Source organism: Cherax quadricarinatus, chromosome 18 (assembly GCF_038502225.1).
Source record: "Cherax quadricarinatus isolate ZL_2023a chromosome 18, ASM3850222v1, whole genome shotgun sequence".
NCBI classification, from domain to species: Eukaryota; Metazoa; Arthropoda; class Malacostraca; order Decapoda; family Parastacidae; genus Cherax; species Cherax quadricarinatus.
Window position 1 is genome coordinate 14863791 of NC_091309.1, and position 13056 is coordinate 14876846.

General features: G+C 39.3%; 1 protein-coding gene across 3 annotated transcripts in view; it reads right to left on the reverse strand.

The window, feature by feature from the left end:
• Positions 1 to 12788, reverse strand: part of lsn (vacuolar-sorting protein SNF8) — a 112631-nt gene extending 99843 nt beyond the window's left edge. The window contains exons 1-3 of one of the 3 annotated variants that reach the window (XM_053777646.2): positions 12645 to 12788; positions 11317 to 11447; positions 5695 to 5842 (exon numbers count right to left, since the gene is read on the reverse strand). In XM_053777646.2, the coding sequence (XP_053633621.1) occupies positions 5695 to 5842; positions 11317 to 11418 (250 nt within the window). In that variant the 5' untranslated portion in view covers positions 11419 to 11447; positions 12645 to 12788. Of the gene's footprint in view, positions 1 to 5694; positions 5843 to 11316; positions 11448 to 12579 lie in introns of all 3 variants that reach the window. The other 2 variants (XM_053777644.2, XM_053777647.2) reach the window with 2 other exon arrangements.
• Positions 12789 to 13056: the final 268 nt, after the last annotated feature.

Sequence of the window (13056 nt, forward strand, 5' to 3'; positions counted from 1 at the left end):
GAAAAATAGCATCATCATTAAAATATCAGAATGATAGTTTTCTTAAATAAAAATAAGTCATCGGTTTCAACTGCAACAATCAACTGAATACATGTATATAAAAGAATAAAAATGTTAAGGTTCCAAAGAGTATTTTTTTTGCAAGAATAAATAACATGATAATGAAAAGGAAGCAAGATGCTGGAACTAAAGAGAAAGTAAGTCATGAAAGGCATTACACGGCAGCTTTCATAAAGGAGCCCAGTAAAAGATACCAGTATAGTAGTTTTTCACATTTGGGTCTCCTCTACAACTTTTTTCCCCTTAAAAAGAGTGAGGGTGCCTTGATACATTTGAAGGGCTCTTGATCCAAGAAATTGGAATTACTTTTCCTCTCCTGGCTGGCTCCTATTTCACAAACACTGTATGATCCTTATGGGTTTTGCACTCCCCAGAGAAATAAAAAAAAAACAGTAAATCCTCGATTTCATGGACTATTATAGGGGGAGGAGCAGATAGTCAGTACAGTGGATCCTCCGTTTTCGTTAGGCTCTGTTTTCGTGATGTTCAGTTATCGCCAACTTTTTTCATAAAAATATAGGCTCCCAAGATGTTGCCATGTCTGACAGGAAGTTAGATGAATGGTTCAGAGAACCGACAAGTTGAAAAATTAGACACATGTGCAACACTTGGGTATCTTTAACCCTCTGACTGTTTCGGTCGTATATATACATCTTACAAGCCACTGTTTTTGACGTATATATACTCATAAATTCTAGTGGCTTCAAATCAAGCAGGAAAAAGCTGGTAGGCCCACATGTGAGAGAATGGGTCTGTGTGGTCAGTGTGCACCATATAAAAAAAATCCTGCAGCACGCAGTGCATAATGAGAAAAAAAAACTCCGACCATTTTTTTAATTAAAATGCCGACTTTGTGGTCTATTTTTGTATAGTATTTATGGTTGTATTCTCGTTTTCTTGGTCTCATTTGATAGAATGGAAAACATATTATAGAAATAGAGGTGATTTTGGTTGGTTTTACTATGAAAAGAACCTTGAAATGGAGCTCAAATTAGGGGAATGTTTGATTTTTGCCGATGTTCAAAAGTAAACAAACGGTGTCATTTTCCAATAAATGTCCAAGTAGTCATTCTAACAGGCAGTCATTAATGGGTTGACATTATTTATACAATTATTACAATACTGCAGTAGTCTGCATAACATAGCTATGGAATTAGCTGATAATAGGGCTCAAATTGGGCGATATCGCAGATTTGTAAATATCGCCAAGGTCACTAACTTCACAAGAGCATAATTCCATCAGTTTTATATCAAATTTCGTTCTTTTGGTGTCATTACAATCGGGAAAAGATTTTCTATCATTTCATAAAAAATTATTTTTTTTTTTTTTTTGAAAATTTTGCGACACTAGGAAACACCTCAGGATTTGGGGTTGCGACTGTCAAGGAGTTAATGAGGAAATGTTTCACCACACAGTGGCTTCAGTATATAAGCCACTTCTTCACACATATGCTGTATTCTTTTCAAGATTGATGGATTGATTACATCAACTCTAGGCTGAGGGACTGATTACCTCAAAACTCCTGCTCTTCACCATTCTCCTTTGTATGGACTAATGAAGCCACTGTGTGGCAAAACGTTTCCTCATTAAAGATATCTAAGTGTTACACATGTGTCTAATTTATCAACTTGATGGTTCTCTGAACCATTCATCTACATAATAAAATACTGTTAAACATAAGTAATTAATACAGGCTAACACTTTTGCCAGGCAGTAATACTCCTCACCACCCACTACATGTATAAGCTAAAGACAAAAATATTTTAAAGTAAGTAATGAGTGTACTGTACAGGTATCAACCGACTTACGACCAACCTTGATTCCAACCAACCGGTCGTAAGTCAAAATGGACGCAAGTCAAACCTTAGAAAATTGCCGACATACTGGGTAGGGCATGATGTCATAATGAATTTGGTATCGCTGACGAAATCTCCTAAACCCCCCATCAATTGCAATAAATTCTTGACTATATCCCTCATCAGGACGTTGTTTCAACATGTTAAACAAACTTTCTGCTTCTCTTTGCACTTCAGAAAGCATCACATTCACTTTTTTTGCCTATAATCTTCTAACCAAACACTAAGCATTTTTTCCATCTTGACAATTGGGCCTTCACGTTTCTTTGTGATAATTGTCGACTTCATAGGGGTTGAAGATTTCTCTGCTTCTTTGACAAGAACATAAGAATGGAGGAACACTGCAGAAGGCCTACTGGCCCATACAAGGCAGGGCCTTATCAAAACCACCCCTACCCAAAGCTACCCAAGAATTTACTCAGGTAGCTCTTCATTCATTAGGGATTTGCCGGTACTTCTGGCCCGGGTCTTCTCCAGATGGTGACCCGGCGAACAGGTAGCTCTTTATCTTTAAGTATAGTCGACACAGTGAAATGGGAGAGCTGAAGATGGCGAGACATGCTGTTGATGTTTTTTCCATCCACATACTATTTAATTACAGTGGAACCTCAGTATATGACCAGCTCCCTACACGAACAAAGCTCAGCACTCCACCAAACAAATACGTATGACCTGCCAGAACTTCACTGTAAACTATTTCATGTTTCTTCGCATTTTTCAGTGTATTTTTTTTGTATTATTTGTATAAATGTCACCATGGGGCCTACGACGATTAGTGATAACTGCCAACCAAACAGAAAATTGGTTGGGAAGAACTTGTTCGATACTCACACGGAGCGGCACTCGAACAGCCTTCTGGAATGAATTAAGGTCGTATACCGAGGTAGAAAATAAGAAAAAGTTTTGGAGTGAGATTAACAAATTAAGGAAGCCTAGAGAACAAATGGATTTGTCAGTTAAAAATAAGAGAGGAGAGTTATTAAATGGAGAGTTAGAGGTATTGGGAAGACGGGGGGAATATTTTGAGGAATTGTTAAATGTTGATGAAGATAGGGAAGCTGTGATTTCGTGTATAGGGCAAGGAGGAATAACATCTTGTAGGAGTGAGGAAGAGCCAGTTGTGAGTGTGGGGAAAGTTCGTGAGGCAGTAGGTAAAATGAAAGGGGGTAAGGCAGCCGGGATTGATGGGATAAAGATAGAAATGTTAAAAGCAGGTGGGGATATAGTTTTGGAGTGGTTGGTGCAATTATTTAATAAATGTATGGAAGAGGGTAAGGTACCTAGGGATTGGCAGAGAGCATGCATAGTTCCTTTGTATAAAGGCAAAGGGGACAAAAGAGAGTGCAAAAATTATAGGGGGATAAGTCTGTTGAGTATACCTGGTAAAGTGTATGGTAGAGTTATTATTGAAAGAATTAAAAGTAAGATGGAGAATAGGATAGCAGATGAACAAGGAGGCTTTAGGAAAGGTAGGGGGTGTGTGGACCAGGTGTTTACAGTGAAACATATAAGTGAACAGTATTTAGATAAGGCTAAAGAGGTCTTTGTGGCATTTATGGATTTGGAAAAGGCGTGTGATAGGGTGGATAGGGGGGCAATGTGGCAGATGTTGCAGGTGTATGGTGTAGGAGGTAGGTTACTGAAAGCAGTGAAGAGTTTTTACGAGGATAGTGAGGCTCAAGTTAGAGTATGTAGGAAAGAGAGAAATTATTTCCCAGTAAAAGTAGGCCTTAGACAAGGATGTGTGATGTCACCGTGGTTGTTTAATATATTTATAGATGGGGTTGTAAGAGAAGTAAATGCGAGGGTCTTGGCAAGAGGCGTGGAGTTAAAAGATAAAGAATCACACAAAGTGGAGTTGTCACAGTTGCTCTTTGCTGATGACACTGTGCTCTTGGGAGATTCTGAAGAGAAGTTGCAGAGATTGGTGGATGAATTTGGTAGGGTGTGCAAAAGAAGAAAATTAAAAGTGAATACAGGAAAGAGTAAGGTAATGAGGATAACAAAAAGATTAGGTGATGAAAGATTGGATATCAGATTGGAGGGAGAGAGTATGGAGGAGGTGAATGTATTCAGATATTTGGGAATGGACGTGTCAGCGGATGGATCTATGAAAGATGAGGTGAATCATAGAATTGATGAGGGGAAAAGGGTGAGTGGTGCACTTAGGAGAATGTGGAAACAAAGAACTTTGTCCTTGGAGGCAAAGAGGGGAATGTATGAGAGTATAGTTTTACCAATGCTCTTATATGGGTGTGAAGCATGGGTGATGAATGTTGCAGCAAGGAGAAGGCTGGAGGCAGTGGAGATTTCATGTCTGAGGGCAATGTGTGGTGTGAATATAATGCAAAGAATTCGTAGCTTGGAAGTAAGGAGGAGGTGCGGGATTACCAAAACTGTTGTCCAGAGGGCTGAGGAAGGGTTGTTGAGGTGGTTCGGACATGTAGAGAGAATGGAGCAAAAGAGTGACTTCAAGAGTGTATCAGTCTGTAGTGGAAGGAAGGCGGGGTAGGGGTTGGCCTAGGAAAGGTTGGAGGGAGGGGGTAAAGGAGGTTTTGTGTGCGAGGGGCTTGGACTTCCAGCAGGCATGCGTGAGCGTGTTTGATAGGAGTGAATGGAGACAAATGGTTTTTAATACTTGACGTGCTGTTGGAGTGTGAGCAAAGTTACATTTATGAAGGGGTTCAGGGAAACCGGCAGGCCGGACTTGAGTCCTGGAGATGGGAAGTACAGTGCCTGCACTCTGAAGGAGGGGTGTTAATGTTGCAGTTTAAAAACTGTAGTGTAAAGCACCCTTCTGGCAAGACAGTGATGGAGTGAATGATGGTGTGAATGTTTTTCTTTTTCGGGCCACCCTGCCTTGGTGGGAATCGGCCAGTGTGATAATAATAATAATAAAATACCGAGGTTCCACTGTACTTTCATCTTCTGGCCGAGAGTAAGAGCCTTTCTTGCCACAAGCTCCAGTGAAAGATTCAGACTTCCTCTTAGGGGCCATGGTGAAATTTACTGTCCTGATGTGAGAGCTCTCCTGAGATGGAGCATTGCTGTGAGTAGTGGTCAACTGTCATACAGTAGTATGCATCGGCCCGCCCAGCCCTGCTGCCAGACGTACAGTCGTAAGTACGAATGGTTGTATGTCGAGCAGGTGTTAAGTCGGATGGTACTTGTATGCGCATTTTACTTTTTTATTGTTTTTAGGCCTAGGTCTATTGTTCACTTCACATATGGTAGTGCAAACATGTCATCAGGCATTACTGTATATGTATGTATTTAAAAGTGTAAAAAAAGGCGATTCACTCTATGGTGATTTTTGCTTTATGGCAGTGCCCTGGAACCTAACTCACCATATAATCGGGGCCCTCCTGCATACACAACTACAAATAGGCGAGTACATATACATACACTGTATACACAATACAATATGTAATAAGACCACAGAAACAGGTGATATTACAATTTGCAAAATAGCCACTGAAAAAACAGTGAATTTCCAAGCATTTGTGATTTATCACATTATCAAGGAACTGTTCCTTGATAATGTAAGAAATCACAAAAGTACTTGGAAATTCACTACTTTTTCACAATGGTTATATATATAAAACCACTGGCCTGGTCTTAAACCAAGCCACAGGGGCATTGACCCCCAAAACTCTCTCCATGTATACTCCAGGTATACTGTGAAAAAATATATAACCAATGTTATATATAAGTGGTTATATATATGTGGAGCAGGCAAAAGCTACCCAAATACAGAAAGGACAACTGGTCACTTACCTTTGCCAGATGCAAGAGGATCAACACCAATAGAGGCACACATTTCCTGGAACTGCTTTCTAAACTGAGGATTTTTCTTGATTTCAGTCTTGTGCTTGGCGGCAAATTCTTCTAACTTTTCACGGAATTTTTCCATCTGAAGAGTCATCTGAAAACAAAGACAGCTCTATTAAATACTGCATTTTATAGAATAAATACAAATTTGAGATACAGTAGTTTCCTTTATACCAGTAACTAGTTAGATATTACACTTAACTGCACAGGTTTGCTGTATTAATCCATTAAATTAACCTTCAAATGGCACAGCTTACCCAAAATCTAATGCATAATAAATCATTCAAATACAATAATTAAAAAATGGCCTCTTCTTCTTTTTCTTATTCTTACAGTAATAATGACCAGGAGGAATGTCAAATAAATCAGTCTAGGTGATTTTCTTATTAAGCAAACCCTATTTTCCAGACATTCATTTAATCAGAGATTCATTCCTAGACAATACATCATATGAAATATACAATACTTTTCCCTATTAATCTTTTTAACAATGAAATTAACAGTACTGCAGTCACAACATTTATGTATGTATGTATGTGGATGCAGGGGTCATGTCTCAGATCCCTGCCTAGCCTCTAACTTGCCCTTGTAGCCTCATGGGCCTTATTGTACCTGTTCTTAAAATTACATATGGAGCCTGCCCCTACCACTTCCTTACCAAGATCATTCTGCTTCCCAACCACTCTGAAACTGAAGAAATACTTCCTAACATCCCCGTGGTTCATCCATCTTTAACTTCCAGCTGTGCCCTTGAGGACCCATTCCTCACCTCTCAAACAGCCTACCCCATCTACTTTATCAATTCCTCTGAGTATTATGTTATGTCTCCCCTGGTTCTTGTGTCCTCCAATGTCATTAGATTCAATTTCGTTAGCTTTTCCTTGTAGCTCATGCCCCTTAGTTCAGGAACAAGCCTTGCTGCATACTTCTGCACTCTCTCCAGTATCTCAGCACACTCTTTCAGGTGAGGGTTCTATACTGATGTTGCGTACTCCAAAGTGAGCCTGACATATGTTGTATACAAAGACAGGACTGACTCTTTGTTGACATTCCTGGGGGCTACTCCAAGATTTGCCAGACAAGCATTGGTTGCAGAGGTTATTCAGCTGATATGAGCCTCTGGCAATATGTGTGCTATGCTCACTGCTCTCTGACTGAAGTCTGCATCCTATGTTCCCCTAGTCTATACCCCATTTCTGGTCTTCTCGCTCCTTCCCCAATCTTCAGGACCCTACATTTACTGCTTGTCTATATGTACAGAGCTGAGTGTCTATATATACACAGAGCTGCTTGTCTATATACACAGTTTCTTGTCTATATACACAGTTTCTTGTCTATATACACAGAGCTGCCTGTCTATATACACAGAACTGCTTGTTTATATACACACACACAAAGTGTTTGTCTGTATATACAGTACACAAATAATTTCCTTTAATCCCTATTATAAATATTAAAATATTCTTAATTGTGCCAAGAGATGGGTTAAACAGAAATGAAAGAGTTACGCAAGAAAGAATTGAGAAAGAGAGAGAACCCCAGGCTGTATTTATGTTCATTTGCTGGGGATGGCCACTTGGAATGGGGGTTGTTGTAAGAGATGTAAAAATAACTTATTTTATAAAGGATTTCCTATTTTTGGGAGGTTACATATCTGAAATCACTTTTTACAAACATTATACAGGGATACACCATGAACATGCAAGGGCAATATGCTACACAATACACAAATAACCCGCACATAGAAGAGAGGAGCTTATGACGATGTTTCGGTCCGACTTGGACCATTTACAAAGTCACACTTGTGAAAAGGAGTGCAGGAAGGGTATATATAGGCAGGAGGTGGTAGTAGTAGTAGTAGTAGTAGTGGAGATGGAAGGAAGTAGTAGTGGGGAGGTAGTAAGAGGAGGAAGAGCCAGTCAAATACTAAGAAAGAGCAGCACTGCAAGGGAGCTAGGTGCCCACAAAGTGTAAGAGCAAGAACACCGAGGGGGTAGGGTAAAATATCATGGTGCTTTGAACAGGTCCATGATATGATCCCCAGTATGGGTGGAATCATAAGGCGTGTTTTCTTAAGACACCTGCTGTCCCTGTTCACCTAGCAGCAAGCAGGTTTTAGCTGATTGGTATGGGTCGCATACTGGAAACAAAATTAACCTAAGTTACCGGAAATGCTTTGCATAACCATGGGCTTTCTATATACAGTGGAACCTCAAATTTCAAACGTATCATTTATCGAACTTTTTGAAAATTGAACACTTTTTTCGAACCAATTTTGTCCCTATTATCAAACTCGGCCCTATTTTCGAACCGCCAGGTACCAGACCTGTACGACAGCCCGCTCTGTCCGCGCCCCCGTGCAGGCGCCGTGAGCCAGTCTGGTTTTGTTGATGCTTGATTGAACACTAACCTGCGCTCTCATTCAAACATTTTACAATTATTTCATTCTGTTTAGTGCTTGTGGGACTGTGAAATAAGCTACCATGGGCCCAAAGTAACTTGCTAATGGTACCCCTGTGGTAAAGAAAGTGAGAAACACCATAGATGTGAAGGAAATAATAGAGAGTGGTGTGAGACTTGTTTAGCTTGCCAGGATGTACAGAGGACTGTGGACAGTTATTTTGTGAGACAGAAACAGACTGTGGACAGTTATCTTGTGAGACAGAGAGGACTGTGGACAGTTATTTTGTGAGACAGAAACAGGACTGTAGACAGTCCAGTGACTCTCAAGCTGGTAGTAGTGGCATTAAAATACAGAGAAGGGAAGTAACCCCAGAGAGGGCTATGATACCTGAAGTCTTCATGGAGGGGGATTCTCCTTCCAAACACTAACCCCAACTCCCTCTCTCCTCCTCCCTATCTTCCAGATGCCATCACCAATCTTCAATAAAGGTAAGTAAAAATGTTATTTTATATGTTTATTTAAATTTATTAATACATAATTGAACACTATATTTGTAGTGTGTATGTAAAACTATAATTAAATGTATTTTTTTTTTTTGTGAATATTTTTGGGTTTCTGGAACGGATTAATTGTATTTCCATTATTTCTTATGGGGAAATATTGCTTCGCTTTTCAGATTTTTTAATTTAGAACTAGCTCCTGGAACAGATTAAGTTTGATATTTGAGGTTCCACTGTAGTATGTCAATGATGTCAGCAAGGTCTGCATAAACTGTATCATGTACTTGTAGAAATAAAGGATTATTATTATTATTGTACAAGAATGGTATAAAATACTGACAAGATGAAATTAAGACACATGTGCAACATCTGGGTATCTTTATTGTAGACGTTTCGCCATCCAGTGGCTTTATCAATACAAATTCCAGGACATAACTTGAAGATAGTACATAACCTTCACGACTACGACAACTACTACTACAACTAACCCATCTCTTTGGGTAGGACCTACTTCCACTGGGGATTCCCGCCTACCAGTGACTATGCCCTCATCTGCTACCCGTCCCATTTCCACCTGACATTAGTATATAAGCGTCAGGCGCCTTGCTTCTACTTCAGAATCTCCATGACTACGGTGCTCTTCGCACCTACTCCTAGGTTGAGGGACTGATTACCTCATCTTCTGTACATAATTCTACTATCTTCAAGTTATGTCCTGGAATTTGTATTGATAAAGCCACTGGATGGCGAAACGTCTACAATGAAGATACCCAGATGTTGCACATGTGTCTTAATTTCATTATTATTATTATTATTATTATTATGGATAATTTAAACCAACAGAACTGCAATTATAAAAATTTGGACATACAGTATTAGTAAAACACACAGCTGCTGGAGACAACCTCTAAATTCTAAAATTATCTATCTTGTATTTTACCAGAGCAGTTAAAACAACTATTGACATAAACTTATGGAATGAGAGGTCAACATATTTTTACTCTGATTTTAAAAGACTATCTTACTGTACTATGCTGTAAATCTCTTTGCAAATGGAAAAAATCTATGCAATGTTATGTAAATTACTGGAAATCCTTCCAAGAAACATTGGATAATTCAAGAAGATTCAGCGATAGATGGTTGATGCTATTAATGCAGATAAACACAAAAAGTGCATATAATGGAACTGAAAGTGAAACATGCCAGGCCCATGGTCAGGCTCTGAGAGTAGAAAGACTCTCAAAACTCATCAAAGGTACATACATAAGAGAGCAAGACCTAAGAGCAACCAAGATCACATAAATAAAATCCGGAGAAACTTATTTGCTACACTAGCTACAGTAACTTTAAAACAGTCTTTAAATACTGCAAGTAGAGGGAGAAATGTAAGAAAATATCAAAATACAGTGGACCCCTGCCTTACGAACGCATCGCGTTATGTTAAATCCGCCATACGAAGCATTTGAACGCAAAAATTTTGCCTCGCCTCACGATAAAAAACTCGCCTTACGTGATTCGTCCAGGACGCGTCCCAAGTGTGGCCTCAGCGCCAGTGTTTACAAGCCAGCCAGTGCGGCCGCATCTACACATACATTTGGTACATTTCACATTATCCCAGTGTTTTTAGTGCTTGTAACTGCAAAATAAGTCACCATGAACCCCAAGAAAGCTTCTAGTGCCATCCCTGTGGTAAAAAGGGTGAGAATTAGTATGGAATTGAAAAAAGAGATTAAGAAAATGTGTGCAAAGTGGGTTGAACTGCAAACCTTTACGGATGAAAATCTCCTTGACACAGCTACTGCAAGCCGTGTTGGCAACCTGTAGAATGACAATGTTATGGCCCATTTTAGGAAAGTCTTAAAGAAACGGACAGATTTTTTGTGCGACAGAGGTCTAGTGGCTCTCAAGCTGGTCCTAGTGCCACCTCTGGTGGCCTGGTGGTTAACGCTCTCGCTTCACTCGGCGAGGGCCTGGGTTCGATTCCCAGCCAGAGTAGAAACATTGGGCGTGTTTCTTTCCACCTGTTGTCTATGTTCCCCATCAGTAAAATGGGTAACTGGGTGTTAGTCGACTGGTGTGGGTCGCATCCTGGGACAATGACCTAAGGAGGCCTGGTCACAGACCGGGCCGCGGGGGCGTTGACCCCCGGAATTCTCTCCAGGTAAACTCCAGGTAAATCTCAAGTCCTAATGGAAATAACTTCCACACTCTCCCCTCCTCCCATCCCATCAATCATCACCAGATCTTCAATAAAGGTAAGTGTCATGTATTCTATTCTTAGTAGAGTAGTAATTGTGCATGTCTTCTTCAGTTTGTGTGTATTAAAATTAATATTTCATGTGGTTAAAAAAAATTTTTTTTTCAAACTTTGGGGTGTCAGGAACGGATGAATTTGATTTCCATTATTTCTTATGGGAAAATTAATTCGCCTTACGATAATTTCGGCTTACGATGAGCTCTCAAGAACAGATTAATATCGTAAGGCGGGGTCCACTGTACACATTAGTGAGTAGGCCAAAATTCTAATATGCAATGGAAGGCTGGTGTCCACACCTTATAAAAATACTGCAAGTGGACAATAAAAAAAGAGGCTACAACTTCAGAATTTCCACACATTTCAGAAATAATGAAGACATAACAGTAAACTGCTCCTCCATTTCTTACCTGTTCCAATTGATTTTCTTGTATTTCACTCCCTTTCTCTTTAAACTTATCTTGCTGGATCTTTTGTCTCTGAATAGCACCAACACCCGCACGTCTTCTCATTTTGTAACTAGTAATGGCAAGTATAGGCTCTGAAATAGATATATTAAAGTATATTAAAGGTTTATAAATAATATTTGAAAGAAAGAACCTATGTACAGTATACAGCTTTAATTGCAATGACCCTTCTGGGAACTTTTCTTCCTGATTTATATATACTGTATTGCAAATGCTAAAAATTTTGTTGAAAGGCAATACTGTAAGTTGTACATTCATAAAGGAATGCTCCCCTCCCTGATTCTATATTTTCACAACAGGATTATCATCATTACACTCATAGAATGGATAAATCAGTATGGGTCATTTAGTGATATATACAATAGTGAGGGAGATGATAGAAGAGAGGTGGAGGTATCTTATTATTCATGGTATCTTTACTGACAAAATATTCCGCTTGTATAACAAGCTTCTTCAGTCACATGCAACACTAGAGACAGTAGTTGTAGTGATCAGTCCTTCACCCTTAACAAGAGGTAGTCAGTCCCTAAAGCCCTAAGGTTTGAGGTTAAATCTACGTAATGTACTTTTTATGTACCCATGTGTGTGTGTGTCCTCAAAAATGTCAAAAAAAAAATGTGTGAAGTATGGTGTCCTGTAGCTCGGTTGGTTGCACACTCAATTCATACAATGAGGTTCGTGGTTCAATCCCCAGTATGGGTGGAAACAATGGGATCATGTTTCCGTAAGACACCTGCTATCTATGTTCACCCATCAGTAAAATGGGTACCTGGGTGTTAGTCGACTGGTGTGGGTCGCATCCTGGGACAAAACTGACCTAATTTGCCCAAAATGCTCAGCATAACAAGCGGCTTTCTATATAGTAGTATGTCACTGATGTCAGATAGGCCTGTATACCTTGTACATGTACTTGTAGAAATAAAGATATATTATTATTATATCAGTAAAATAGGTACCCGAGTATTAATCGACTGGTGTGGGTCGCATCCTGGGGACAAAATTAACCTAATTTGCCCGAAATGCTCTATATAGTATGTTGCTGCTGTCACCTAGGTCTATATAAGTTGTATCATGTAACTGTAGAAATAAAGATGATTATTATTACAAAACCTACAGTAAATTTTATGAAGAGGTTCTTAATATTACCTAACGAATCTATTTCTTCTTGGAGATAAATTACCACTAGCAGATGAGGCATTTACTTACCATTTAATATATTAAAAACCATTGTAAGTTTCAAAATACCAGAACTAAATTAAAAACACACTTACAAATATTATTGTCTTGTTTTTCTTGTGCTTGTAAAGGCTCCTGAAAACTGAGCTGTGTAGTGTAGATACTAAAAAAAAAAAAACACGGTACGTTTGTGGTTAAGTTTATTGAGATTAACACAAATTCAGTTACACAGATTATCATACATCGTAGTATATGTGTGAGGAACCTAATTATTATTATTATAATCATGGGGAGCGCTAAACCCGTAGGATTATACAGCGCATGTGGGGGGGATGGGAGGCATTTAGGCTCAATTCAGGGAACTGGAGCACAGATCCAATTTCCTAGATCAAGAGCCCCTCACCAGCATCAAGGAATCTCCTTTGAGGGGTGAGGAACCTAAGATAGCCCAAAAAAGTCAGACAGTGACTTATTTCCATTGGGGTCCTTTTACCTTATTGTTATAAT